Source organism: Gobio gobio (assembly GCF_949357685.1).
Source record: "Gobio gobio genome assembly, chromosome: 5".
Lineage (NCBI taxonomy): Eukaryota > Metazoa > Chordata > Actinopteri > Cypriniformes > Gobionidae > Gobio > Gobio gobio.
Window position 1 is genome coordinate 9,377,904 of NC_137101.1, and position 28,000 is coordinate 9,405,903.

The 28,000-nt window shown below is 41.1% G+C and overlaps 2 protein-coding genes across 2 annotated transcripts in view; one reads left to right on the forward strand and one right to left on the reverse strand.

Moving 5' to 3' along the window:
- The first annotated feature begins 1,804 nt into the window (after positions 1-1,804).
- ccdc3a (coiled-coil domain containing 3a) lies at positions 1,805-17,560 on the forward strand. The gene is made up of 3 exons (XM_079817707.1): positions 1,805-2,356; positions 7,237-7,411; positions 15,084-17,560. Exons 1-3 carry the CDS (start codon positions 1,989-1,991, stop codon positions 15,369-15,371), a joined length of 831 nt encoding a protein of 276 aa, XP_079673833.1. The 5' UTR covers positions 1,805-1,988; the 3' UTR covers positions 15,372-17,560.
- Positions 17,561-22,901: 5,341 nt separating this feature from the next.
- The window catches only part of camk1da (calcium/calmodulin-dependent protein kinase 1Da), a 66,365-nt gene continuing 61,266 nt past the window's right edge, over positions 22,902-28,000 (reverse strand). Inside the window, exon 11 of the mRNA XM_079817706.1 lies at positions 22,902-27,756. Within this exon, the coding sequence (XP_079673832.1) occupies positions 27,626-27,756 (131 nt within the window). The 3' untranslated portion in view covers positions 22,902-27,625. The remainder of the gene's footprint in view (positions 27,757-28,000) is intronic.

Below are 28,000 nucleotides of genomic sequence, written 5' to 3' on the forward strand. Positions count from 1 at the left end.
GGACATTTTTTAATACACCTCTGATTGTATTAATCTAAAAGATGAATGTCATATACACCTAGGATGGCTTGAGGGTGAGTAAATCATGGGATACTTTTTGGGTGAACATCCCTTTAAAGTGTTACTTCAGCGATTTAGCAGCTTTGTATCAGTAGAAAACTGGTAGTATAGGCAAATTATGGTATGCCGCTCGGATCAGGCATTTAATAACAACAAAGTGAGTGTTTCAACTTTTCAACGAATTCCTATGAATTCCATATGCGATCTGAAAACGCGCCAGACTGGACTGTGCCGTGAATGACTGCCGCGCTTTCCAGCTCTCCTCGTGATGAATGAAATCTGACTCTTGATGCGTTTGTTCTGTGCCTTTCGTTCGGCTCACTCACACGTTATTGAAAATACACGTTCAGTTTTTAATTGTAGTGTTTATTCGAAATTATTTCATTACTATGAAAATCAAAACGACTGTGGGGGCGGTGTAATGTTGAGCAAGTGATAACCAGTAGCCGTGGCTTTGGGAGTGGCCTCGTAGGGCAGCGAAGCAAGTGCATTCTGGGAGTTGTTGTCTTTCATCCACTTGAGACAAAAATTTATTTTCTGTCTTTTCACAGTCTAGAAGGCACCAAATTCAAAAATAATTTCACATTCCTACTATATAAATGACCCAGTTTAAATACACATTCGTCTTCCCAGCGCTGAAGTACCCCTTTAAGGCTGCTCTGTGCCTGCTCAAAATTGCTGCATAAAAGCCAGACTAAATTATGCCTTCTCTGACCCCTAGTATTACAATATGCAGTTAAAATCGTTGTGTATGCATTTATGCCACCTCTGAGCAGCATTAAACAGTGTGTAAACACTCCTAAATGCCACTTCAGAAGTGCTTCTGTGCCACCTTTTGGAGTGTAAATTTGGCGTTATTTAGAGTTTTGAGTATGATTTAAACACCTTTATTACTTGTGGGGGAAAATCTGAAGAGAAAGAGAATTTCAAACAAGATTTTCAGTTTCAAAGGTAGTTCTATTCACAGACAAGTTAAGGCTGCTCTGTGCCTGCTCAAAATTCAGTGTAAAGATGCAATGCTGTATAAAAGCCAGACTCTGACCCACCTCACCTTCTAGTATCAAACCATACAGTATTAATTGCTGTGTAAATAAATGCATTTATATTTACCTCTGGTAAAGACACTTAAATGCCACTTCATAAGTGCTTCTACGCCACCGTTGCAATGTGAATTTGGCATAAGAAAAATAATCTGGTAACCTAATAGGGGAGACTAGAGCTGGTGTTATTGCCCAGAAAAAAAGATACAGCTGAACATTGAATACAAGTTTACCTTTTGTACTTTTCATCTTTCAAAATAATAGTTTTGTAACACTGATATCATCAGCATGATATAAACTGAAGGTTCTTTTTGCTTATTTTGTTTTGCTTTTGCAAACTCATCGTCACCTGGAAAACAAAAATGAGTAAAAAAAAAAAAAAACATGTCAATATCATAGAAGTGGTATACCAGATAGGTTTTCAAATACTTTTAATAGCTACACAATTTAGAGACAATCACCTGTTATTTAATAAAATAAACCTTTTAATGACTGAAAAGTCAAGGGTTCATAAAGTGTTTCCTAATCTATAAAATGTATTTTTCTTCAGAACAGTTTTAGTGAAAGTCTGTATAAAGTCCGTCTGTTTAATCAATAAAGACAAAAAACGAGTCCAGGAATGTAGCAGTGCGTGAGGCTGGTGGATGCACGCAGGATGCAGCGCGTCCATTGGCTGGTTAAACTCCAGCGCGTCCGATTGGCCTGAGACAAACTTTAGGGGTGATGGATCGAGGAGGAGCAGGACGTGGGAACTCTTACTAGCAGTCTGAATAGGTCGGGAGTATGTGAACTGACCCCGGGCCGCTGCATGGGTGCCTTCACTGCATTGCCTATCCACTGAACCCGTGAACAAGCCATTTTTACGCGTTGGTATATTTCACGGGAAGCATGCACCTTGCGCTTCTACTAACGCTGGGTTTCGGGTTCGCGTTTGCATGCCAGCTACCCAGCGAGTGGCGACCTCTGAGCGAGGGTTGTCGGGCTGAACTCGCCGAGATCATCGTGTACGCCAAGGTATTGGCTATCCACGAGGAGCCGTACGCGTCCAGTCTGTACAACTACCTGCCGTACCAGAAGCCCGAGCGCGCAGAGGACGCGCTGCTGTACGCTGCGGAGGTGGAGTTGCTATGCGACCAGGCGTGGGGCAGCATGCTGGAGGTGCCCGCGGGCTCGCGCCTCAACCTCACGGGACTCGGGTACTTCAGCTGTCAGTCACACACGGTGATGGAAAACAACTCCTACATATTCTTCCTCAGGTGGGTTCACTTCTATTTGGAAACAAAGAACCAGTTATTATTCTGAACTTCAGGTGGGGAAAATAATTTTGTTTTATTTAAATTTTGATTTATTCCGACTTGAAATTAACTGTTAAAAATACCTTTTATTTATGATATTTTAGTTAAAGGGATAGTTCACCCCAAAAATTACAATTCTGTCATCAAATCCGTACGACTTTAGTTCATCTTTGGAACACAAATTATTTTAATTAAATCTGAGAGGTTTCTCCATTGACATATGCAACTACCACATTGATGCTTCATAAAGAGATCGTAAAACTAATCCATAAGTTGGTTTAGTCAAAATTTTCTGAAGAGACACAATCACTTTATATGATGAACAGATTGAATTTAGGCTTTTTATTCACATGTAAATACTGATCAGCGAACATGAACAAACTCAACCGAACTGCTTGATGCATGAGGACAAACCTCATTGGTTCTTGCGAAGCTCAAACGTGCTGCGTAACACCAGAATGAACCTCATTGGTTCTTGCGAAGCTCAAACGTGCTGCGTAACACCAGAATGAACCTCATTGGTTCTTGCAAAGCTCCAACCTGCTGCATAACACCAGAATGAACCTTATTGGTTCTTGCTGAAGCTCAAACGTGCTGCATAACACCAGAATGAACCTCATTGGTTCTTGCAGAAGCTCAAACGTGCTGCGTAACACCAGAATGAACCTCATTGGTTCTTGCAGAAGCTCAAACGTGCTGCGTTAACACCAGAATGAACCTCATTGGTTCTTGCTGAAGCTCAAACGTGCTGCGTAACACCAGAATGAACCTCATTGGTTCTTGCGGAAGCTCAAACGTGCTGTGTAACACGAGAATGAACCTCATTGGTTCTTGTTGAGGCTCAAACGTGCTGCGTAACACCAGAATGAACCTCATTGGTTCTTGCTAAAGCTCAAACGTGCTGCGTAACACCAGAATGAACCTCATTGGTTCTTGTTGAGGCTCAAACGTGCTGCGTAACACCAGAATGAACCTCATTGGTTCTTGCTGAAGCTCAAACGTGCTGCGTAACACCAGAATGAACCTCATTGGTTCTTGTTGAGGCTCAAACGTGCTGCGTAACACCAGAATGAACCTCATTGGTTCTTGTTGAGAGTCAAACGTCCTGCGTAACACGAGAATGAACCTCATTGGTTCTTGCGGAAGCTCAAACGTGCTGTGTAACACGAGAATGAACCTCATTGGTTCTTGTTGAAGCTCAAACGTGCTGCGTAACACGAGAATGAACCTCATTGGTTCTTGCGAAGCTCAAACGTGCTGCGTAACATCAGAATGAACCTCATTGGTTCTTGCGGAAGCTCAAACGTGCTGCGTAACACGAGAATGAACCTCATTGGTTCTTGCGAAGCTCAAACGTGCTGCGTAACACGAGAATGAACCTCATTGGTTCTTGCTGAAGCTCAAACGTGCTGCGTAACACCAGAATGAACCTCATTGGTTCTTGCTGAAGCTCAAACGTACTGCGTAACACCAGAATGAACCTCATTGGTTCTTGCTGAAGCTCAAACGTGCTGCGTAACACGAGAATGAACCTCATTGGTTCTTGCGAAGCTCAAACGTGCTGCGTAACACGAGAATGAACCTCATTGGTTCTTGCTGAAGCTCAAACGTGCTGCGTAACACCAGAATGAACCTCATTGGTTCTTGCGGAAGCTCAAACGTGCTGTGTAACACGAGAATGAACCTCATTGGTTCTTGTTGAGGCTCAAACGTGCTGCGTAACACCAGAATGAACCTCATTGGTTCTTGCTAAAGCTCAAACGTGCTGCGTAACACCAGAATGAACCTCATTGGTTCTTGTTGAGGCTCAAACGTGCTGCGTAACACCAGAATGAACCTCATTGGTTCTTGCTGAAGCTCAAACGTGCTGCGTAACACCAGAATGAACCTCATTGGTTCTTGTTGAGGCTCAAACGTGCTGCGTAACACCAGAATGAACCTCATTGGTTCTTGTTGAGAGTCAAACGTCCTGCGTAACACGAGAATGAACCTCATTGGTTCTTGCGGAAGCTCAAACGTGCTGTGTAACACGAGAATGAACCTCATTGGTTCTTGTTGAAGCTCAAACGTGCTGCGTAACACGAGAATGAACCTCATTGGTTCTTGCGAAGCTCAAACGTGCTGCGTAACATCAGAATGAACCTCATTGGTTCTTGCGGAAGCTCAAACGTGCTGCGTAACACGAGAATGAACCTCATTGGTTCTTGCGAAGCTCAAACGTGCTGCGTAACACGAGAATGAACCTCATTGGTTCTTGCTGAAGCTCAAACGTGCTGCGTAACACCAGAATGAACCTCATTGGTTCTTGTTGAAGCTCAAACGTGCTGCGTAACACCAGAATGAACCTCATTGGTTCTTGCTGAAGCTCAAACGTGCTGCGTAACACGAGAATGAACCTCATTGGTTCTTGCGAAGCTCAAACGTGCTGCGTAACACGAGAATGAACCTCATTGGTTCTTGCTGAAGCTCAAACGTGCTGCGTAACACGAGAATGAACCTCATTGGTTCTTGCTGAAGCTCAAACGTGCTGCGTAACACCAGAATGAACCTCACTGGTTCTTGCTGAAGCTCAAACGTGCTGCGTAACACCAGAATGAACCTCATTGGTTCTTGCGAAGCTCAAACGTGCTGCGTAACACCAGAATGAACCTCATTGGTTCTTGCGAAGCTCAAACGTGCGGTGTAACACCAGAATGAACCTCATTGGTTCTTGCTGAAGCTCAAACGTGCTGCGTAACACCAGAATGAACCTCATTGGTTCTTGCTGAAGCTCAAACGTGCTGCGTAACACCAGAATGAACCTCATTGGTTCTTGCGAAGTTCAAACCTGCTGCCTAACACCAGAATGAACCTCATTGGTTCTTGCTGAAGCTCAAACGTGCTGCATAACACCAGAATGAACCTCATTGGTTCTTGCGAAGCTCAAACGTGCTGCGTAACACCAGAATGAACCTCATTGGTTCTTGCTGAAGCTCAAACGTGCTGCGTAGCACCAGAATGAACCTCATTGGTTCTTGCTGAAGCTCAAACGTGCTGTGTAACACCAGAATGAACCTCATTGGTTCTTGCTGAAGCTCAAACGTGCTGCGTAACACCAGAATGAACCTCATTGGTTCTTGCTGAAGCTCAAACGTGCTGCGTAACACAAGAATGAACCTCATTGGTTCTTGCTGAAGCTCAAACGTGCTGCGTAACACGAGAATGAACCTCATTGGTTCTTGCTGAAGCTCAAACGTGCTGCGTAACACGACAATGAACCTCATTGGTTCTTGCTGAAGCTCAAACGTGCTGCGTAACACGAGAATGAACCTCATTGGTTCTTGCTGAAGCTCAAACGTGCTGCGTAACACGAGAATGAACCTCATTGGTTCTTGCTGAAGCTCAAACGTGCTGCGTAACACGACAATGAACCTCATTGGTTCTTGCTGAAGCTCAAACGTGCTGCGTAACACGAGAATGAACCTCATTGGTTCTTGCTGAAGCTCAAACGTGCTGCATAACACCAGAATGAACCTCATTGGTTCTTGCTGAAGCTCAAACGTGCTGCGTAACACCAGAATGAACCTCATTGGTTCTTGCTGAAGCTCAAACGTGCTGCGTAACACCAGAATGAACCTCATTGGTTCTTGCTGAAGCTCAAACGTGCTGCGTAACACCAGAATGAACCTCATTGGTTCTTGCGAAGTTCAAACCTGCTGCCTAACACCAGAATGAACCTCATTGGTTCTTGCTGAAGCTCAAACGTGCTGCATAACACCAGAATGAACCTCATTGGTTCTTGCTGAAGCTCAAACGTGCTGCGTAACACCAGAATGAACCTCATTGGTTCTTGCTGAAGCTCAAACGTGCTGTGTAACACCAGAATGAACCTCATTGGTTCTTGCTGAAGCTCAAACGTGCTGCGTAACACGAGAATGAACCTCATTGGTTCTTGCTGAAGCTCAAACGTGCTGCGTAACACAAGAATGAACCTCATTGGTTCTTGCTGAAGCTCAAACGTGCTGCGTAACACGAGAATGAACCTCATTGGTTCTTCCTGAAGCTCAAACGTGCTGCGTAACACGAGAATGAACCTCATTGGTTCTTGCTGAAGCTCAAACGTGCTGCGTAACACAAGAATGAACCTCATTGGTTCTTGCTGAAGCTCAAACGTGCTGCGTAACACGACAATGAACCTCATTGGTTCTTGCTGAAGCTCAAACGTGCTGCGTAACACGAGAATGAACCTCATTGGTTCTTGCTGAAGCTCAAACGTGCTGCGTAACACGAGAATGAACCTCATTGGTTCTTGCTGAAGCTCAAACGTGCTGCGTAACACGAGAATTAACCTCATTGGTTCTTGCGAAGCTCAAACGTGCTGCGTAACACCAGAATGAACCTCATTGGTTCTTGCTGAAGCTCAAACGTGCTGCGTAACACAAGAATTAACCTCATTGGTTCTTGAGCTTCTGTTTACCACAACTGATGTGTGAGTTGATGAATGTATATGTGAATAAAAGCCTAAATTCAATCTGTTCATCATATAAAGTGATCGTGTCTCTTCAGAAAATGTTGTACTAAACCGCGCAATTCATATGTATTCGTTTTATGATCTCTTTATTAACTTTTTAAAGCGTCAAAGTGGTTCTTTTATCTTAAAAATAAAATGAAGAATCATGCATTGCATGTTATCATTCTTTAATAAAATAACATTTACTTTTTTTAGTTTGTTTTAAGATTTGAATACATTTTTTGATACTATAATATAATTTATTTGAAATAATTTTAAAGGCAAACAAGCCAACAAGTCATCCTCACAAGTACAGTATATGCAAACAAACATTTGTGTGTATCTTATACAGAATGGACGAAAACTACAACATCCTCCCTCATGGAGTTAACTTCCAGGACGCCATATTCCCTGACACGCTGGATAACAGACGACTGTTTTCCAGCCTCTTCCAGTTCTCAAACTGCTCTGGTGGACAGACGGTGCACAACTTTAATAGTGATTGGGAGAGCCAGGAAGACAGCAGGGTACGACACCAATAAACACACACACACACACACACAGATGGGCTCAATATGCACTATAGTGGCAGAGATAAATGAGCAAGTCCTGAACGACGTAGATTTAACATTGGCATGCAGAAAGCTGTATATCTTGTCAAGACAAGAGTCTTGAAAGGAATACATCTGCTGAAAGTGAACCTCAGTATGCATACGTCAGCTTTACATCATTATAGGCAGACGTTCAGAGTGTGTTCTGTTTTGAAACGACTCTGTTGTAAATTTAAGAAGCTCGTAAAAGACCTTTTTTTGAAGACAAGAGTGTCTGCATGCACAACTGCATGACTTTTTACCTGGGCTTTAACAGTAAAACAACAGCCAATTATCACTCCAGTTGTAACATGTTCGTAGATTTGAGGGACACGTTTAGAGTTTATGTCAAGTTTAAGCTTACAACCTGGGTTAGGTAGCCTGGTCCTACCAGACTCTCGTACATTTCATTTGTACAGAGAGTCTGGCCACTCTCCATTGACAAGCGTTAACTTCCTTGAAGGCTGGTACTCTGTTGAAGTTTAAAACTATTGGATCTGCCATAACCAATCGCTAACGTTTGGTCGTGACGCATGTCATCTCAAACTAGCGCACGACATCAACGTCATCGTTGGGTTGAGTTGGGTTGAAAATGGACTAACCCAGCAAGTGGGTAATATATAAATATATAATATATAATATAAAAATATATATTAAGCATTAATAGCCACACAAATGTGGTCCAGGCAACTCCTACATTATCTTCACTGCATGTATATTTAAATATCCTTAAAAAATAAAGTTATGAAACTTTATTGAAAAAGATTCATGACACCAAAGATCGCCTGTTAGATCTACACAAGACGCACCACTACAGGACATCAGAGCCAGCGGCAAACGTCAGAAGGACTGGCCGAGGAAAGGCTGCTCTCACCAGGGTTAATGAGCGCTGAGCGCCCGGTGATCGGCTGGATCTCACAACTCCAAAAATACAAGATTCTTTTTTTTAAATAGGCGCTCTCTTTATAAATAAACCACAGATTTGAGCTTTAAACAACTACATTCCCACCTGAAAAAGTCTACATTTTGTGACACAATAGTAGTATTTTTAATTTATGCAGGGTTTCTCATCACGTCACTTTACCACGTGACAGCAGCAAGCAGGCTCCTGATTGGTTAACGTGGTGCGAAATGACGGCAAAGTTAAAAAATTTCAACTCGAGCGTCAGACGCGAATTCGCTTCAAATGCGTGAATGCACAAAAAGCACCACTCGCGCATAACAAGCGTATCGCGCAAGACGATCAATTTGCGTCATTCGCACGAACTGGACGCGCGAATGAGGCGGAACCGCGTCCATCGCGCCACAGGACCTCCAGACGCGCGTCAACACGCCTTTCCATTGACTTAACATTGAAATCACTCGCTCCTGACACTCTATTCACGTTCGGTGTGAACGCAGCATTAAGGCCCTTTCACACCAGACGCATAACAGAAAAGCGAAGCGGAAAAACAAATATTTCGTGTGCGAATAGTTCGCGTCAAAACCATTCACATCAGCCGTGACACGAATTTGTGACGTCTGTGACGTTTCAAAGCTCCAACATTCCAAAACATTCGTGGCGACAGCTGAGAAAACAGACACTTCATCATCCAGTGAAGACGAGCTTTTAATTTTATTTAAAAGACCGAAAAGAAGGTTTTGTGTGCACCCAGTCTTAAAGAACAGAGAGTCTGAAGGGGAGTAGCATGCTAATCTTCTACAGGAGCTAAAACTTTATCATGGCCGGTTCCGCACTTACTTCAAATGTCTGTGGGACAATTTGTGGAGCTCGAGAGAGAGACAGTAGCACCGCATATGAGGAGACAAACACACACACTTCAGGAACCAATCGATCCGGTGCTGCATTTCCAGTTGAGTCACAATGTAAACATTTAAGTGCCACAGTCGTACTGATTGACTGACGGACTGATGGAAACACATTCACTTTCCATAGTCGGGGACACAATTAGGTTAGAAAAAAATCTACGAGTTTTAACTCAAAAGGTTATGATATCGTTGTCTGTAGCCTACAGTGGGCAAATACATCTGCATCTGTACACCGGTACAGCTGTAATCTCATGAGAAATGCGATACCTGACAAAGGTTAATGTTGACTGTATAGCTAATGACATCAACTGGACATTTCGTGACCTTTGTTTCCTTGTATGTGATTGGTTTAAGCCTTTTCTGTCGCTGCGAGTGTAAAAAAAAATCGACATCGAAACGAAAAAAATAAACATCGTTTTTTTCGCCACAGCACATTCGCGTTCGGTGTGGAAGCTCTCATTACACAAACAGCTGATCAAAAAATAAATCCATTGCACAAATTATTCACGCGTCAAAATCGCGTCCAGTGTGAAAGGACCTTTAGAGTGTAGGAGGGCAGAGCCGGGCTAAGGGTTAGATGCTTCTATATCAGTGTTATTCACCATCATTTCCCTCTGATTTTAGGGAGGGTTAGGTTTAGGGGTAGGGATACAAATTTTTGACCGGAATGACGTTCCAGGATCAACAAAATATGTTGAACACAGAACATGTCTTACTTGGCAAAATCACAGCTAGCCGCACTAACGTGAAGACAACACAACTGCTGCAATATCAAGGAATCTGATTGGCTGCAGCCAAAAACATGTGAGTGACACAGGAAGTGAGAATAATGTGAAAGTAGCATGTTCAGGTTCTCATGGGTAAATGGAGCTACACACACTTAGCCACACAAGTCCCTTTCTTTGGTGGTCTTTGTATTGACGACTGTGACTGTTCATCACGGTAGGAGGCTGAGGTAATTCAAGAGTTCATTCGGCTCGATAGAGGCCGAGGATTAAAGACCTCCCAGCTAGAGCGGCCCTACCTACCTTACACACATACACACACTCAAACTCACTTGGACAGCCTGCCCCACCTAAACGCACACATCTGCCACTGTAAATAAGGCTGAGATAGAAAATAAAAAGAAAGAAGATTGAGAAAGAGTGAAGGAGACGTCAGATGGACATGTCCTCTTGGGGAAACGGCGGTGGGTTTTGAAAGGAAAATAAATCATGTGATTGATGTGGATGGTGCAATGCAGAATGGGAGGAATGTCAGGGTTATGGGAAGATGTAACGCACACACACAGTGTCAAGTGGTCGCAGATATGTTTGCCTTGATGAGATTAGCCTGCTGTACATTTAAACACAGAACCGCTCATTAGTCGGACGGTGGTCTGCTGTCTAGAGAGAGGGGCTTATATTAAGACGGACACAATGAAATGCCTGAATGTACAGATACAGTCACTTCAACTAACCGAAAACAGTCATCTGCTCAGGGTGGAAGGTTTCAGATTTTTTTTGAGTGTAATATACTAACAGAGAAAATACAGAGTAGACCAGTGGGAATCTCTCTTTCCTTCCAGACAAACGTATACATTATAAGAAAAATGTATTTGTGCTCCTTGGCTGTAAACGTGGAAAGATGCTAGTGGACTTCTGTTTTCAAACGTTCAAATCACTTGGGCCAGTGTACATACACCACAAAAACTGGGCTGCACAAGGACAGTGTACGCAGACATCCGATGAGCCTCTGGATGCCGAAAGTCTACTTTGGGCTTAATCCGTCAGAGGTGTGTCCATGCATGTCTTCATTAGAGGCAGTGACCTGAGGAGGTGTTCCCTTAACAGGTGTCCACTGCGCTAAACAGACAGTCGCTCTGTCTATATGCAATAAAGGAATATTTGGGTTCGAAACAATTCCATTTCTATTAACTGCATCTTTTCTGAACCCTGAACATTTTTAAATACTGTTACAAGTATCACAGATCATAGAAGACATACAGGGACCCTTGACTAATCACATCTGTACAGACGCAGTGGAGAGAGAAGATAAAGATAATGACGGTGTGTGTGCCTCAGGAACAGGTGGGGGAGATTATCAGGCCCGGGAACCTGGGAGAGATAATGAGAGCTGTTTTACACAGGAGCTTTCCTGTGGGAAAAGGATTGAGGCTGCCTGAGGGTCTTGTGACTGTAGCCAGCATGGTGTCTGTTAGTTATGTCACCCCCTGCTTCCTGTACCATCCATCTTAAACACCCATTATACTTATTAAACTGTAATCTGATTCAGACAAATGAAAACATGAAACACCTTTGCACTTGCTTTGCAGTGAAATGTCTGATAAAATGCATAATGTATTTCATAAAATATCACTGGATGGATTCTGAACCTATCCATCCATCCATCCATCCAAATCATTGAATCCAGGTGTTCCAATCACTTCCATTAGCCTGGCTCCGCCCTCCTACGTACTTCCGCTCAATTTTCATTTTCCTTCAGTACTCAGTCTGGGACTGCGGTATATTCTTATGTTTTCTCCGAACAAATTTTTACAGGTCCAATCAGCGAACAGAGGGAGTGGCTGAGAACGATGATGTTGATGCCGTGCGCTAGTTTGAGTTGTAGTTCAGTTATGGCGGCAGAGAAAGATGCGAGCGAAGCCATTCATTCCGTTGTGGCACTGCTGCCGAATATCCAGAAGTTAAAGCCTTTCCAGCTCGCTCCGTTAGTGGTGCAGGAGTTGGCTGAAGCCCTATTCAGACGGTAATTGTTTCTCGTGGGGTCGGAAGGCATTGTCATTATTTACAGGGGCTAGTCAGTGATTTTATTGCCGTCCGTCTCCCCCACCCACGTAAAAATCCCCGGCCGAATTACCTACTGTTTTAGACAAACACCAAGGTTGTGTGGTAATTTAATTGCTGTCCGAATCCACATCTCTTGAGTTTTCAAGAATATATCACTTCAAAATTCACTGTTTATATGCTTTTTGACCCCTGCAGAGCACCTTACGGTTGCGCTTCGCTGTAATTTGGATGCATTTCTAGACTTGTATTTCTTTACATGCTGGCAAGTATTTACAAGAGCAATATATTTCATCACCGCTCAAAAAATAAAAAGAAGAAATGCACGTAAACATTTGAATCGGGCCGTTATTTACGGCAGCATTTATTCTTATCATACCAAGCATATGACATTTTATTTACAGCAATCATGTTATGGACCACGTGAGCAGTGCGTTCCCGATCACAAAACTCTCCCCTCCACCGTGAATAAATCACAATCCGAATGCATGAGTTTTAGGTTTTATCACTGTGATGGAGTGCACAATCTGCACAGTTATTTTCACGGACTTCCATGTGAGAAACAGAGGCAAACGGTGTATGACATACGTCACAACCAAACGTTAGCGATTGGTTATGGCAGATCCAGAGTGGCTCTTGACAGATAGTTTTAAACTTCAACAGAGTACCCGCCTTCAAGGAAGTTAACGCTTGTCAATGGAGAGTGGCCAGACTCTCTGTACAAATGAAATGTCCGAGAGAATCTGGTAAGACCAGGCTACACTTCCATGGCCACAGGTGTATAAAATCAAGCACTAAGCTCGCAGAAGCTTCTACAAACATTTGTGAAAGAATGGGCCGCTCTCAGGAGCTCCGTGAATTCAAGCGTGGTACTATGATAGGTTGCCACCTGTGCAATAAGTTCATTCGTGAAATTTCCTCACTATTAAATATTCCACGGTCAACTGTTAGTGGTATCATAATAAAGTGGGAGTAGTTGGGAACAGCAGCAACTCAGCCACGATGTGGTAGGCCACATAAAAGTCACAGAGCGGGGTCAGCGCATGCTGAGGTGCACAGTGCACAGAAGTCACCAACTTTCTGCAGAGTCAATAGCTACAGATCTCCAAACTTCATGTGGCCTTCAGATTAGCTCAAGAACAGTGCGTAGAGAGCTCCATAGAATTGGTTTCCATGGCCGAGCAGCTCATCCAAGCCTTACATCACCAAGTGCAATGCAAAGCGCCGGATGCAGTGGTGTAAAGCACGCTGCCACTGGACTTTAAAGCAGTGGACATGTCTCTGGAGTGACCAATCACGCTTCTCTGTCTGGCAATCCGATGGACGAGTCTGGATTTGGCGGTTGCCAGGAGAACGGTACTTGCCTGACTGCATTGTGCCAAGTGTAAAGTTTGGTGGAGGTGATTATGGTGTGTGGTTGTTTTTCAGGGGTTGGGCTTGGCCCCTTAGTTTCAGTGAGAGCAACTCTTAATGCTTCAGCATAGCAAAATATTTTGGACAATTTCATGCTCACATCTTTGTGGGAACAGTTTGAGGATGGCCCCTTTCTTTCTTTCTTTCTTTCTTTCTTTCTTTCTTTCTTTCTTTCTTTCTTTCTTTCTTTCTTTTATTCTTTCTTTCTTTCTTTCTTTCTTTCTTTCTTTCTTTCTTTCTTTCTTTCTTTCTTTCTTTCTTTCTATCTATCTATCTATCTATCTATCTATCTATCTATCTATCTATCTATCTATCTATCTATCTATCTATCTATCTATCTATCTATCTATCTATCTATCTATCTATCTATCTATCTATCTATCTATCATCTATCTATCTATCTATCTATCTATCTATCTCAATTTCTTCATTCTTTCTCTCGTTATCTTTTCTACTTTCTTGTCTTATTTTCTTTTCTAAAAAAAACACACTCTATTGTTAGATGACTCACTGACCACCACATCTGGGTCTAGTTTGGGTCTGAAAGCAAAGCAGGCTCTATGTTTGGCTCTTGCGGTTGTAAATACACATCACCCACATTAAGAAGAAATCTTCTTATATGAAATTGCATTTCTAAATAGCTGTTTACATAGTTTTAAAAGCAAAAGACATAAGGTATTGGTAATGAGCAGAGATGTTTATTTCAGTATGTGTGTTGTTTTAGGTGTGTTTGTGTCCACCTGTCAGTTTGGATAGGGCTGTTGTTGTTACAGCAGTGGGTGTTTTGTTTGGTTTGTTTGTAGGACACCGCAACAGTCATTCTCGTCACGCCTTATTTCTCTTCACAAACATTATATAAACATACAGTACTGCTCTAAAGTTTGGGGTCTGTCAGGTTTTGGGGGGAGGAATGTATTAATAAAGTAAATTAATCCTTTGCATTAAAATTGGTCAAAAGTGAGACATTCATAATGTTACAAAAGATTTCAGATTTCAAATCAAAGAATCACGGTTTCCACAAAATATTAAGCAGCACAACTGTTTTCAACATTAATAATCAGAAATGTTTCTTGAGCAACAAATCAGCATATTAGAATGCTTTCTAAAGGATCATGTGACACTGAATACTGGAGTAAAGATACTTTTAAAATGCAGAGTGAAATTGAAGTCATTATACACAGAAAAATAATAATTATTGAACTTCACAGCATCTGTCTCCATTCACTTTCATGTAACTTGTGTTCACAGTCAATAGGGATAATAGGGATTTAGACATTTCCGCTGTTCAGGGAGAACATGCGGCGTCCTGTCGCTCAAATACACACAGCGATCACACACACTCAGCATGCCTCGACTTGTGTCTACGGTGGGCATGACAGCATGTCACTTTTGAACTGCCTCCATCATACACACACACACACGCTGGCATGAGCAGGGGCCCAGAGTAGAAAGGCAGCGCTCAACAGGAAATAATACGGCTGACGAAGGCTGGAAATGATGTCATGTTGTTTGTTGACCTTCGTTCCACAGGGTCAGGATATCAATGCATGCACAGGCCTCTGATTATAATGCACCCGAGTGACTGTCTCCTTTTCTTTCAGCTGCTGTGTTCCTCCGTGCAGAAGGTGTTGTTCGAGGAGGAGGAGCGTGTTGGGCAGCTCCAGGAGCGTGTGGCCGAGCTGGAGAGGAAGAATGAACAGTTAAAAGAACGAGTGGGGAAGCTGAGGAATTCTCTGAGGAAAGCCCGGAAAACGTCCCGCCGCGCAGAGCGGGAACGCCTGGAACTGGAAGAGCTCCTGAAGACGGCGGAGAGACGTGCAGGACATCACCTCAATGCCATTCCCCCACAACACAGCCCTCCACGCCACAGATACACACATGGACTGTGAGCTCCTACACACAAACTCCTTTACACACGGCAAAAAAAAGTGATGTTCTTCTTTAAGCTAACATTTCAAATTCTACTGGAAAACAAGACAAATATACTGAGTAAGAAAGGGACTTTTTGCATTGCATTGACTGCAGGGCAGTCTTCATATCCCTAGATTTGTTTTGCTCTCTCCACAGCAGTTAATTCAGCTCCAAACGCTTGATGTAAGCTTAACATGTTTTGTACATCATTTTAATGTTGACACTGATAAAGCTTAAACATAAATATGCTTTTGCAAGATGATAGATTTAAAATGGTTAATTCTGTCATATTAAAGGCACAATATGTAAGATTTTTGGATTTAATATCCAAAAACCATCAGAATAATGTTATACATTTTGTTGACTTGTGTACTTACATTATTCCAAATGTTTCCAAGAATTCTTAAATCCAGAGAAATAAGCAATTTTAACCAGGACACGGACCGCATCTGTGTGTCAGCTACCGATGACATCATACCCGCGTTACCCTCGATTTCTGGTTTTATTTTGTAGAAACCATGGAAACGCCAAAGACGCTTTAATATATTATGTTTTATTAGACAGGTGAGCAGAAAACTAATCATTGTTATACAGCTCAACACAGTTAGTCTTATTGTCTAAATCTGGTTTTCTTGATTTACCGCGAGTACATGTTTTACCATGCCTATATTGATCTAGCTCACTGCAGTGTGCAACAAGTGTCTCATAGCAGCCGCCAAGCGAACGCACTGAGAAGCATTATGACATAACTTTCAACACACTCAAATGTATGCAATATGATAAAACAGCGCTGCGTTACTCCACATACACATGAGCGGAAGCTTCGCTCGTCTGCGCATAATAAAAGCTCCGCGAAATCCAGGGGTCATCAAGCCTTTGTTTAGAATTAGCGACCTCTAGCATATTGTGGCTTTAAAAAATATATGACTTTTATTTTGAATTAAACCAAATAATTTAGATGCTACCACACGTATTTTAAAGACAATAAAACATGTTTATTTTAAAATCTCCCATTGACATACACTGACAGAATCTTCACACATTCAAAATATAACTGACAGTGAGGATGTCATAGTAACAGTTGCTGATTTTGATCTGGTTCACAGCTTTTTTCAATTTCAAAGAACTCCTTTTCCATCGTTTTTCAATGTAAACACGTGATTGATAGATAGCCTGACAAGCCAGACCCACATCAAGATGTTGGGTCTGGGAACTCACCATTGGCAGGGCTCAATCCGAGGGGCGGGACAAACGGTTGTCTTTCAAATTCCCTCTGCACGCAATAGGATATCGCTACAACCAACCAGAGCAACGAAGAAGGTGAAGCGGAGCTAGTTGATAGTTTGTCTTTAGTACATTGTAAAACTCGAGTTTTAGCACAAATGCAATTAGCTCATACTTCTGTGAAGTCTGAGACAGCTGATATTGGATTGTGCAGATTGATGAATGAGTAAACTTCTGAATATAATAGAAAAACAAACGTGTTTAGAGGGGGCGGAGCTTTTTTGCCCTCTTAAAGAAACATTGTTAATTTTGATGCATTTACAATTATTCAATAAAACTTTTGAAATTCCCTTCGTCCTGAAGTCAAGATCAAAATCAAACACTTTATCAACTCAATTTTAATCACACATCTAAAGTTAAACAGACTCATTTTCAAACTAACTGATATTACAAGATAAAAGAGCAAATATAAAGGACCTGTATGGTTACACACACACACACACACACACAAACTTCACAGTTACATCAGAGGTAAGTGTGAGCCAGGACACACACACGATCACACACGAGTTATATTACATCTGATTCTTCCTTTCTGAGGCTGATAGTAATGCATCACAGGTTCAGTTATCAAGCAGACAATCCACTGACGGCTTTCAGCAAATCCTCACTCATCGTCTCCTTTCATCTGCTGAGCAGACTGAGAGAGAGAGAGAGAGAGAGAGAGAGAGAGAGAGAGAGAGAGAGAGAAAATGTGTTTAACCCTCATCCTTCCCTCGCACTTTGTAACAAATCCTTTCCTCGTGGGTCCAAATGATCCCTAAAATTATACTTAATTTTTCTTCTTATTTTACTCCATTTTGATAATATTTTAATGCATTTTTAAATGTTATTTACCTTTTAAATGACTTGATTGTATCAATAAATAAATAATCATTTAAGCACATTTTTCACATTCTTTCAACTTCAGTTGAAAACAACTAAATTTCATGCATAACCCTTTTAATTCAGCTCAAAATATATTACATTGGGTGTGTCTGCCGACCTCTTGTGGAAAAAAGATAATGTATGATATTTATTGACTCTTGCCACTAGATGGCCTTATAGCCAAGCGGCAACCTCCCGCAGTTTCTCTTGAAGCCAATACGGAAGTGACATAACCGGCAATTCATCGACTGGCCACTAGGGACAGGCTCCAGAAGGGAGCAGAATCTCATTGAGCCCCATGTTAAAATGCCGAACTTTACAGCAGATTAAAACATGTTTACAGCCTGATACAAATTGTGGTTTTGGTCTCTATAGTTAATTTTGCCCTTCATGACGACTGTGAGGGGGGTGAATTTTTTTATAACTCATTCATTTACATGATATAAAGCATTAAAGTTCTGCATAATTAAGGGCGTTGCTACTTCGAGTGACAGGTGGATAGCCATTTATCTGCTGTCTGTTAGTCATCGTGTCACTTCAGCTCCGCCCACGTCCCGCCTCTTTGCCCATTTTCTGTTATCCGGGAGTGACGCGCTCCCAAGATGGCAACGGCCATCTCGTCCCTATTTTACGCTTCAAAACTGCTCATCAGAATCCTATGGGTGACGTCACGGACACTATGTCCATATTTTTTTTACAGTCTATGCTTATAGCTCTATATAAAAATGAGCTGTTCTGCTGGGTCCTAAAGTCAGTTTCTCTTCAGTATGCATTAAGATACACATAGACATTATAAAATAATTTTTTGGTAGTTTAAGCATTTTTTGGTTTAAATTCTAAGCATTCCATTTATTGCTATGGGGGTCAAATTGACCCGTGAAGGAAGGATTTCTTACATTTTTTATTTCAACCACAAAACTCCATGAATCCAGTCAAATGTTTTTTTGTTTTTTGTGCATTCGTGGTTCAAGTGCATCAAAGTCCTAGAGTCTTGGACCACTCAGATGAACTCTCAATTAAAAAATAAAATAAAATGAGTTTTGGGTCAAAATGACCCGAGGGTTAAATGTGTCCAATTATGAGGAACGTTCTGCATTTTTACATTTGTAAAAAAACTACTTATGATTGATAAGCTGTTTTCCTCATGGGGACCAAAAAATGTCCCAACAAGGACAAGGATTTCAGATATTGCCATCTTTCTGTGGACATTTTGTCTCCATGATGTAGGGTTTACCAGGACCAAACACAAACACACACACACGTCTGATTTTCTATTTGTGAGGACTCTCAATAGACGTAATGGGTTTGTATACTGTACAAACTGTATATTATATCCCCTTACACTAAACCTACCCATCACACAAAACTTTCAGCATTTTTACAATTAAAAAAAAAAACCTATGATTTTATAAGCTTGTTTCCTCATGGGGACCTCAATTTAGGTCCTCACAGTGAAATTCCTCCATGAGTCAGTGTGCATTCATGTTGAAGTCCTCACCGGGATATAGAAAAACATGAACACACACACACTCACAGCAACATCAGGAGTTTTCATCTGTACACCCCCAATTCTTCCAGTATCGAAATTCTGCATGCATCATCCAGTAGAAAGAAAAGATTAAAACATCTTAAATGAAACATTTCTCTTATTCCATATAACAGAGACCCAGCCATATATTCAGAGAGATCTTTTCCACACGCATTACAGAGACGGTAGCTTCGATTTCACCAGTTCTTGATAGTTGTAGGCTCTCGAAATCAACAAAAACAGCTCACCGTGAACTAATATTGAACTTTGCAGGACTCTTTCAACTGCTGCTACACAACACGTGAACACAACAGCGTATCGTCAGCATGCTGACAGTGGCGAATGCACACAGATCTAAGACGGTTCAATCTCACTCCAACCCAAACAAACATTATCCAGTCCTCTTGTAAACATTAACCCCAGCTGATCCCAATACAAAGCATACCAGAGCAATGTTTGTCCACTTTCAACACAGTCTGTTATCAAAGTCTTTGAGCTGCAGATGTGATCAAACAGCAGGAACTAAGAGGACAGAGGTTGATGGCAGGAGCTGACGATGGACGGCGACTGTGAAGTTAAGGACCGGAGAAACTAAGTAAACACAATGTTAAAGCTTTGGTCAATTGATAATTGCTGATAGCATTAGATTAGATCAGAAATTGTGTTACCTTTTCTGATTTGCTCATCACAGGAAGTGGAGGCCACCATGCATGTGCCACATTTGCCAAATTGAAAATGCTACAAAAATAAATGTTTTATACCGCTGTCTGATTTGACACATGCTTGGCCAATAGTGTTGGACATTTCAGAGAGAGAGCAGCTGTACTGCAAAATAACGAACGTTGTGTGGGTGTAGCCAAGATGGCCGCCGAGTGATTTGGTTTAAACCATAGATATACATAATAAAGGCTAGATGTCTCGTCCGCGCTGCTGGCCAATGGAGGTCGACGCCCGGCGGCCATCTTGTCACAGTCAGCTCGCTCACTCGTAACATTGTGTTTTAGTGGTGCATGTACTTTTTAAAAAAAAAACATAACTTGCTCAATTTCCTACCGATTTTCAAACTGTTTGGTTTGTTATAAACGTCAGAGATGTAATTATGACACTGCATCCTTGTGAATAATTATTCATAATTTGTTCAAGCATCCAGAATTATAGCCACGTTAATAATGTTTGTAAGAAACCAAACCATTTGTAAATCCGTCAAGATTTCAGCGAGATAAGAGTATTTGTGTTCGTGCAGATCACTCGCCTTACATCAGGTACCACAGAGCTTGCCTGTGACAAGATGGCCGCCGGTGATGACGTTAGAGACTTCTAGCCTTGATTATGTATATCTATGGTTTAAACGCCCTGGTCATGCTTTCAATGGAAAATGTATTCCTTCATAGACGGGCAGATCTGAAAAATGACTGACAAGTCTGCACAAAAGAAATACCGTTGAACATCTCTTCAAGTGAACTACAGTGGTGAGTCAAGATGATTTCATGAGGTGTTGATTTCACAGTTTATTCGGCTGATTAGTTTTGTTATATTTTTCATGAATTGCACTGTGAATTTGGACAGTTTTGCATGTCTAGGTATGTGTGCGTGTGCACTCATTGGTGAGGTAGACAACCGATTGTTTGTGCAAAACCTCAAACAAAGAGCCAGAGATGGCATCTAATGGCTCAGGTTTTTATTTTGAATGACCTGCTGGTATGGTGTGTGTGTGTGTATGTGAGTGCACTTAAAATACTTATTTCTCTGTTTTCTGTTATGTGTGCCACTCTTCTGGGAAAGTTACTTCATTTTACCCCCCAGCATCTGCTGGAATGCCACTCGTACCCCCTTAAAAACTAAAAGATGAGCATTTTTGTGGCTTTATAGCATTAGCATGACTCATAATTTCCCACTGTTAGGTTTGTTTGTTATGGTCACATGTTGCTGAGCACAGACACAGGCTCTCGGGGCGATGCAGTTAGAAGTCATTTATTTTAAGAGGATAATGACAGGGAAACTCTGCCGATCCCTGCAGCGGCGTGAGGGGAAAACAATCCTCCGGGGGAATCTCAGCGTATATTTTAAGACGTTTCGGATGTTCAGATGTGAAAAATGAAAGTTGGTTTCTGCACTGTCAGGTCTGCAGATGAACATCAGATTCCACATCAACTGTTGATCGATTTGACCTGGATTGGAATTTATGAATGCAAAAATCTATCTATCTATCTATCTATCTATCTATCTATCTATCTATCTATCTATCTATCTATCTATCTATCTATCTATCTATCTATCTATCTATCTATCTATCTATCTATCTATCTATCTATCTATCTATCTATCTATCTATCTATCTATCTATCCATCCATCCTTCCAAAATCTACCCATCCATCCATCAAATCTACCCATCCATCCATCCAAAATCTACACATCCATCCATCAAATCTACCCATCCATCCATCCAAAATCTACACATCCATCCATCAAATCTACCCATCCATCCATCCAAAATCTACACATCCATCCATCAAATCTACCCATCCATCCATCCAAAATCTACACATCCATCCATCCATCCAAAATCTACATATCCATCCAAAATCTACACATCCATCCATCCATCCAAAATCTACACATCCATCCATCCATCCAAAATCTACACATCCATCCATCCATCCAAAATCTACATATCCATCCAAAATCTACACATCCATCCATCAAATCTACCCATACATCCATCCAAAATCTACACATCCATCCATCAAATCTACCCATCCATCCATCCAAAATCTACATATCCATCCAACCAAAATCTACACATCCATCCAAAATCTACACATCCGTCTATCCAAAATCTACACATCCATCCAACCATCCAAAATCTACATGTCCATCCATCCATCCAAAATCTACACATCCGTCTATCCAAAATCTACACATCCATCCATCCATCAAAAATCTACACATCCGTCTATCCAAAATCTACACATCCATCCATCCATCCAAAATTTACACATCCATCCATCCAAAATCTACACATCCATCCATCATCCATCCAAAATCTACATATCCATCCATCCATCCATCCAAAATCTACACATCCATCCATCCACAATCTACCCACCCATCCAAAATCTACCCAGCCATCCATCCAAAATCTATACATCCATCCATCCATCAAATCTACCAATCCATCCATCCATCAAATCTACCTATCCATCCATCCGTCCAAAATCTACCCATCCATCCATCCATCCATCCAAAATCTACACATCCATCCATACATCCAAAGTCAGTCTATCTATACATCTATCTACACATCCATCCATCCCTACATCCAAAGTCAATTTATCCATCCATCCAAAATCTATCTATCTATCCATCCATCCATCAAAAATCCATCCACTCATTCAAAATCCATCCATCCATCTATAGCCTATAACATAATTTTTTTTTTTTAATTCATGCCTGCTAATCTGTCAGACAACCTGTAGCTTACTTTGTGAATATAGAGTAGCTTGGCAAGCTTTATTTTCAATGTGTCCTCCTTGACACAGCTAATATCTAACATGTTGGCCAGACACATGCACAGATGCCTGGGGTCGTAAGCGGTCATGCATGGCTGGATGATATTCACATGGTCTCTTTCCAGTCTGTTTTAAGTTGGTGGCAGGAGGCGGCGCCTGAAGCTCTGTGCTGGTGGGAGACCGGCCGCGTCCAGCCTGACTGACCGCTAATGAAAGGGATCCAAAACAAAACTCATGACAGAAAACACAGTGTTCAAAAGCTGAGTGCGGGTCACAGAGATCCTTCAATCTTATTGAGCCATAAAAGACAAATCATGATCATTCAGGATTTATTTAAGGAAAAAGGAAAGAAAAAAAAGAAAGGAAAAAAACAATCATTCATTCCCCATTGCTTTACAGCATGGAATATAAACTCTGATATGTGCAGATGATTGTCAAAGGCATTGGATATACAAGCCCCATATCAACAGAAGATCACGTCACAGTAAAGTTAGTATTCGTATGCCACTCCCAAAATATGATCATCATTGTCACATGCATATGAGTATATAATTCACATTTCACTGGGCAACTTTTATTTCGGACAGGTTGTGTCAGAGATGCAGAGATCACAAGGCCTGCATTGCCAGAGTAGCATTTTTTTAAATATATATTCATATAGATACAGACATATTTCTTCATACATATAGTTACATGGTGAGGACTTTTGAAAGTACGCAAACAATCGGTTGAATCAGAAAGCGCATTTAACATGCTTGCAATTCTTTATAAAATCATTCGATGCAGTTGCAAGGTATTTTCTTTCTTAGTTTGCAAATAAGTCGACATTCAAGGGACAAGTTTAAAACTGCACAGTCACTGGGTAGCACAGACACTTGTCAGTCACAGCTTTTTCATCGTAAGAGGCAAAAGTGACGCCTGAGTTGGTGAAAAAAACAAAAACAAAGAAAGAAAATAGAACGTTGGGAAAAGATTGCATCACAACCGATCATCGTAAATATTCACCATGTTGCTCATGTGAAGTGCACAGACTGAAGTTTGTACAATAGAAATGTGATTTCATCGGAACGTACAACATAGAGCAAGAGACACGAGTTTGTGAATATACATCTGTGTGTTACAGTCGGTGTGGCCGACAACTGCAGAGAAAGGCAGTGTTTAGAGAACGAGATGAGACACAACGTGCACACACACTAACATCTCTTCAGGGACAACATGATAGACACGTCACAATCACAGTCTATTTACAAAGCCTTTGGACACACAGATTTGCTGTGGACACAGACAGACGACAGTGATGCTATAATCTAATTGAATGAAATAATACAGATTGTGTTTGACTTCCTCTCTGTCCTTCATTGCACTCACTGATTGATCAGGATGTGTGTGTGTGTGAGCCATGGCACATGTGTGTGCAAGTATTGAATATTGAATTTTAAAATGAATTCATACCTAATTGTTATGCTATATTAAAAAACACTTGTGTTTGGCTTGGAGTGGCAGTAACTGTATATAGATATATATTTATTTATCTTCATTCAAAACATCCCAGCGTTTTGGTTCATACTTTTTCAGCATATCCTACTGAGGGTTTAAAAAATTCAAAACCAGCATATCGGACAAATTTCCTGCATTTTACACCCATAAATACACACACAAACACAGAGTACACTTATGTTAAGCCCTTTTACCACAGAAAATCCTTTCTAATTGTCCCTCAGTTTATAGATACAAGCAAAAATGACATTTACAGTGATGTACGTACATTAAAAGTTTACAAGCGCATGAAATTGCACCCCAAAAAAAGTTTTTAGAGAACAGCAATATCATTTTTAAGACTAGTCAAACAAAAATTACTTGCTAACCAAAAGTTACACACAGACCCAGAAAGAAACATAGCGCCGGCCCAGATCCGGCCCACATGGATTCCACAAACCTGGCCCGGATCTAGGCCGACACTATGTTTCTGTCTGTGGTTACATCCCATTTCAACTCCAAAATATGGTACATTTCATACAAAATGCACAAGGACACCAACAAGGTACTGTTTACATGACACAACTCACAGTAAATATGTAAATGACACCAAACTAGAAGTCTGGAACAGCCGTCCCACCTCTAAAAGAGCGATTAACTAGCTCGAATAACACATATATGTATAGAAATGCTTGAACAAAAACATAAGTTTCACGTTTTGGCCTTTCTATAGACTTTTACTATAACAAACTAAGGGACATATTGGAATGATTCCCTGTGGTAATCGACATTATGCCACAGATCCAGTTCTATCAAAAGAGCTTAGCATTCATTTAAACATCTTATCGAATACCTCATACTTGGACCGTAAATGGCTGAATGTTTTAACAGAAATGTGCGGTATGGTTCACTCTTAGCATGACCTCAAAGAAAACAGCTTTTGTGACATACCAAAAAACATAACATTGCCCCAGATATTTTGTGGAAAGCTTCTCTGTTGTGAGATTACAAGCTCCTCTCGAGTGTGAAAATGAAGACAAAATGGTGCATGCATGACCTGACTGAAAAATAAACCCATTAGCTCAAACCCCTCATGGTGAGGCGCCGCCCACACTGAAACAAACATTCAGGACCAAACGAATGGGAAATGCATGAAGATATTCAATGGCACTTTGGAAAATGTCACACGCTCCTAAATCTTGTCCGTGGACGAGGTTCCCTCCTGTGATATTAGCAAACCATAAAGGGCAAAGAAGACGTAAGTCACTTTAAAAACCCGACAGGACATAATAGCAGAGCTGTTCGGGGACAGAAGACCAGTCACCCATCAATAAGGAAGTGTAGAAACCTTAACTTAGCCCTTAAACCAACACTAGAAATTCAGCCACTTTGAGTCACACTGGAAAGATGTTTACAGTCGCTTAAACTCCTTGCTGGCTTCCATTCCATTAAAGTTATGCTACGTTCATATTGTTGATACTCAGAATTACCAATCCAAAAATGATCAAATATTAATCTGTCATAACGCTTTGTTGATGATGACTGCAAAATACTTCATAGCCACATTCATTCACCTCTTGCGAATTCAGGAAGAGCAAAGAAAGTACACCATGATATGCTGTCTATAATAAAATGACATAACTAGAAATATATGCATTATCTATACAAAACTGCCTTTAAAAGTGACGTTTCTACACCATTAGCAATACAAAACATTGCAAAAATAGTGAGAGGTTTCAAACAGGTTTCCTAAACACACCCCATCTATCATTTGTTGGACAAAAAAGTCAGTCTCGCCTTACTTGTTTCCAATGTGTAATAGATTGCAACAGTACACGCCCACTTTTTTAATTTTTTTCCATAGGGATTAAAAAAAAATCTTCATTAAATAGTTATAATAGCCATGAGTCAATCACAATAATACAATCTTACAAACAAGCAAAAAAAGTATTTGAAATTTAAAAAAAATGAGCCTGTCTCAGGGAAAGAACTACAAATCCCATGAAGCATTGCAAATGACAATCAAATTAAAAACAACAGATAATTATGAAATGATTGACCTAAAGATGTTGATTGTGTATATATAAACAAAACATTTTATGTTTATTGCAAAATATGCATTTAAGTATTGTCGGGGTATATCATTTACAGTGCTTCATTGGAGTGTTGTTTTTTAGGATCATGGGTAATGTAGTTTCCCCCCAGGAATTCTGCTGTTAAACACGTTTATTTAAAAAATAAGTAGAAATATAAGGCTGTAGCTCACATTAGGTCTTTAAAGCCATTAAAAATGTATTCCCATATGGAAAAAAAAATCAATTGAATTTTTTACTCACAGTACACGACTGTTGCGCTCTATTAGGAATTTGAAAATGTTTGTAATCGTGGTCGGATAATTCTGATACGGCATGAACGTAGCATAACATGCAATTTTACCGCATGGTCAAATTGTCATACAATCGTACAATGTGAGAATTAAACAGCTGTCTATCATCCTAATCTACATTTTTGACATTATTCTGGCTTGATGAGACAATCTCAAACCATGGAGGTGTTACTATAGATACCATCACTATAGTGCCCAGTGCAGCTGCGGAATTCCCTGAGAACTCGTACACTGGGCGTAGAAAGACGCTGCCATGGCTTTTCGGGAGATTTGTGTGCGTTTGTGTTGAGTAACAGTTATACTATATTCAGGAACTAATACTAATTGTCTGTGTGTATGTAAAGTCACGTTTGAAGCAGAGTAACAGGAACAAGCTGCTTTTTCTCTGCGTTTTCAAAAAAAGTCCAGCAAAGTAAGATAACGATCAAACATATTGCATGTTTTAAAAGATATCTTGAACTTTGTGATAATCTCCCATCTTTGTGTTCGTAAAAACACTGTAAAACACCAGTAAATGTTCTCTCTTATGTGCAAACAGAAGTCTCGACTCGGAAAATGTCGCCAAACAGTCTAACGTGATTATTAAAAGCACTTCTGCAGGTCAGCGTGACACATCCGTGAAAAACCCCGAAAGATCAAAATGGTAGCTAACAAGAAACACATTAAATCGTGAGTAGATAGAGAAAGTAAACAGGGAAAACAGGGCAGAGGGAAAGAGGGAAGAGCTAGACATGTTACGATTATAGTAAGAAGAATCATTTGACATTGGCGCCGCCCTCTTATAAGGTCGGACACAATCATGCACACACTTTCGCACCTGAACCTCTGCACTCTTTTTGACTCGTTCGTTTTCTCCCCAAAGGTAACATGGCTGGCGAGAGTCGTAGCACATTCATAGCAAAGACATCACAGTTCTGTCCAGCCGCACAAATTCACTTCTCAAAATGGAAGCCATCTGCTGGAAATCTCCGTCTCCTGCCGCTGCATGCATTGCACCCTCTTGTGGCCTGGAGGTTAAATGGCAGGAGTGCATTAGGCGCGCAGTGTTTTTAGCCTCTCAGTGGCGATGCTATGGCGATGGGTCAGTCCTCTGCCTTACTGGACGGCAGGGCGGGGAGTGGGCTGAGGGGCGGGGCTCACAGGGCGGTGGCCTCCCAGCTCTCTCCCCGCAGAACCTGGCGTCACTTAGTCCCAGTTAGCACTGTGCTCACCGACGCAACTGAGGGAGGAAGTGGCCTGCAGGGCTCCGCCCCTGAGGCAGAGGAGGAAGCAGCTGATGCCAGAGAACAGGAAGTGTGGGGAGGGGCAGTACCTACAAATGCAAATTCACGGCTTAGAAGTGCATGGAAACTGATACATTTAAGTTAGAACTAGGGCTAGGCAGTTATAGCTAAAAATATATCTATTTCAATATTTTTCAGCTTTTCTAGATGCTATTCTATATCTTAATTCTTATGTATGTCTGAAATGCCTTAAACATGTTGTTGTTGTTGTTTTTTTAAGTTTTGACTGCCATTGTTGAAGTGCAAAAGGGTAAAAACTAGTGCTGTCAAATC

Coding starts and splice junctions, on each gene's coding strand:
- ccdc3a (XM_079817707.1), top strand. CDS start 1,989: ATGCACCTTGCGCTTCTACTAACGCTGGGTTTCGGGTTCGCGTTTGCA. Junction 2,357..7,236: donor TCCTACATATTCTTCCTCAG/GTGGGTTCACTT, acceptor TATCTTATACAG/AATGGACGAAAACTACAACA. Junction 7,412..15,083: donor AGAGCCAGGAAGACAGCAGG/GTACGACACCAA, acceptor CTTTTCTTTCAG/CTGCTGTGTTCCTCCGTGCA.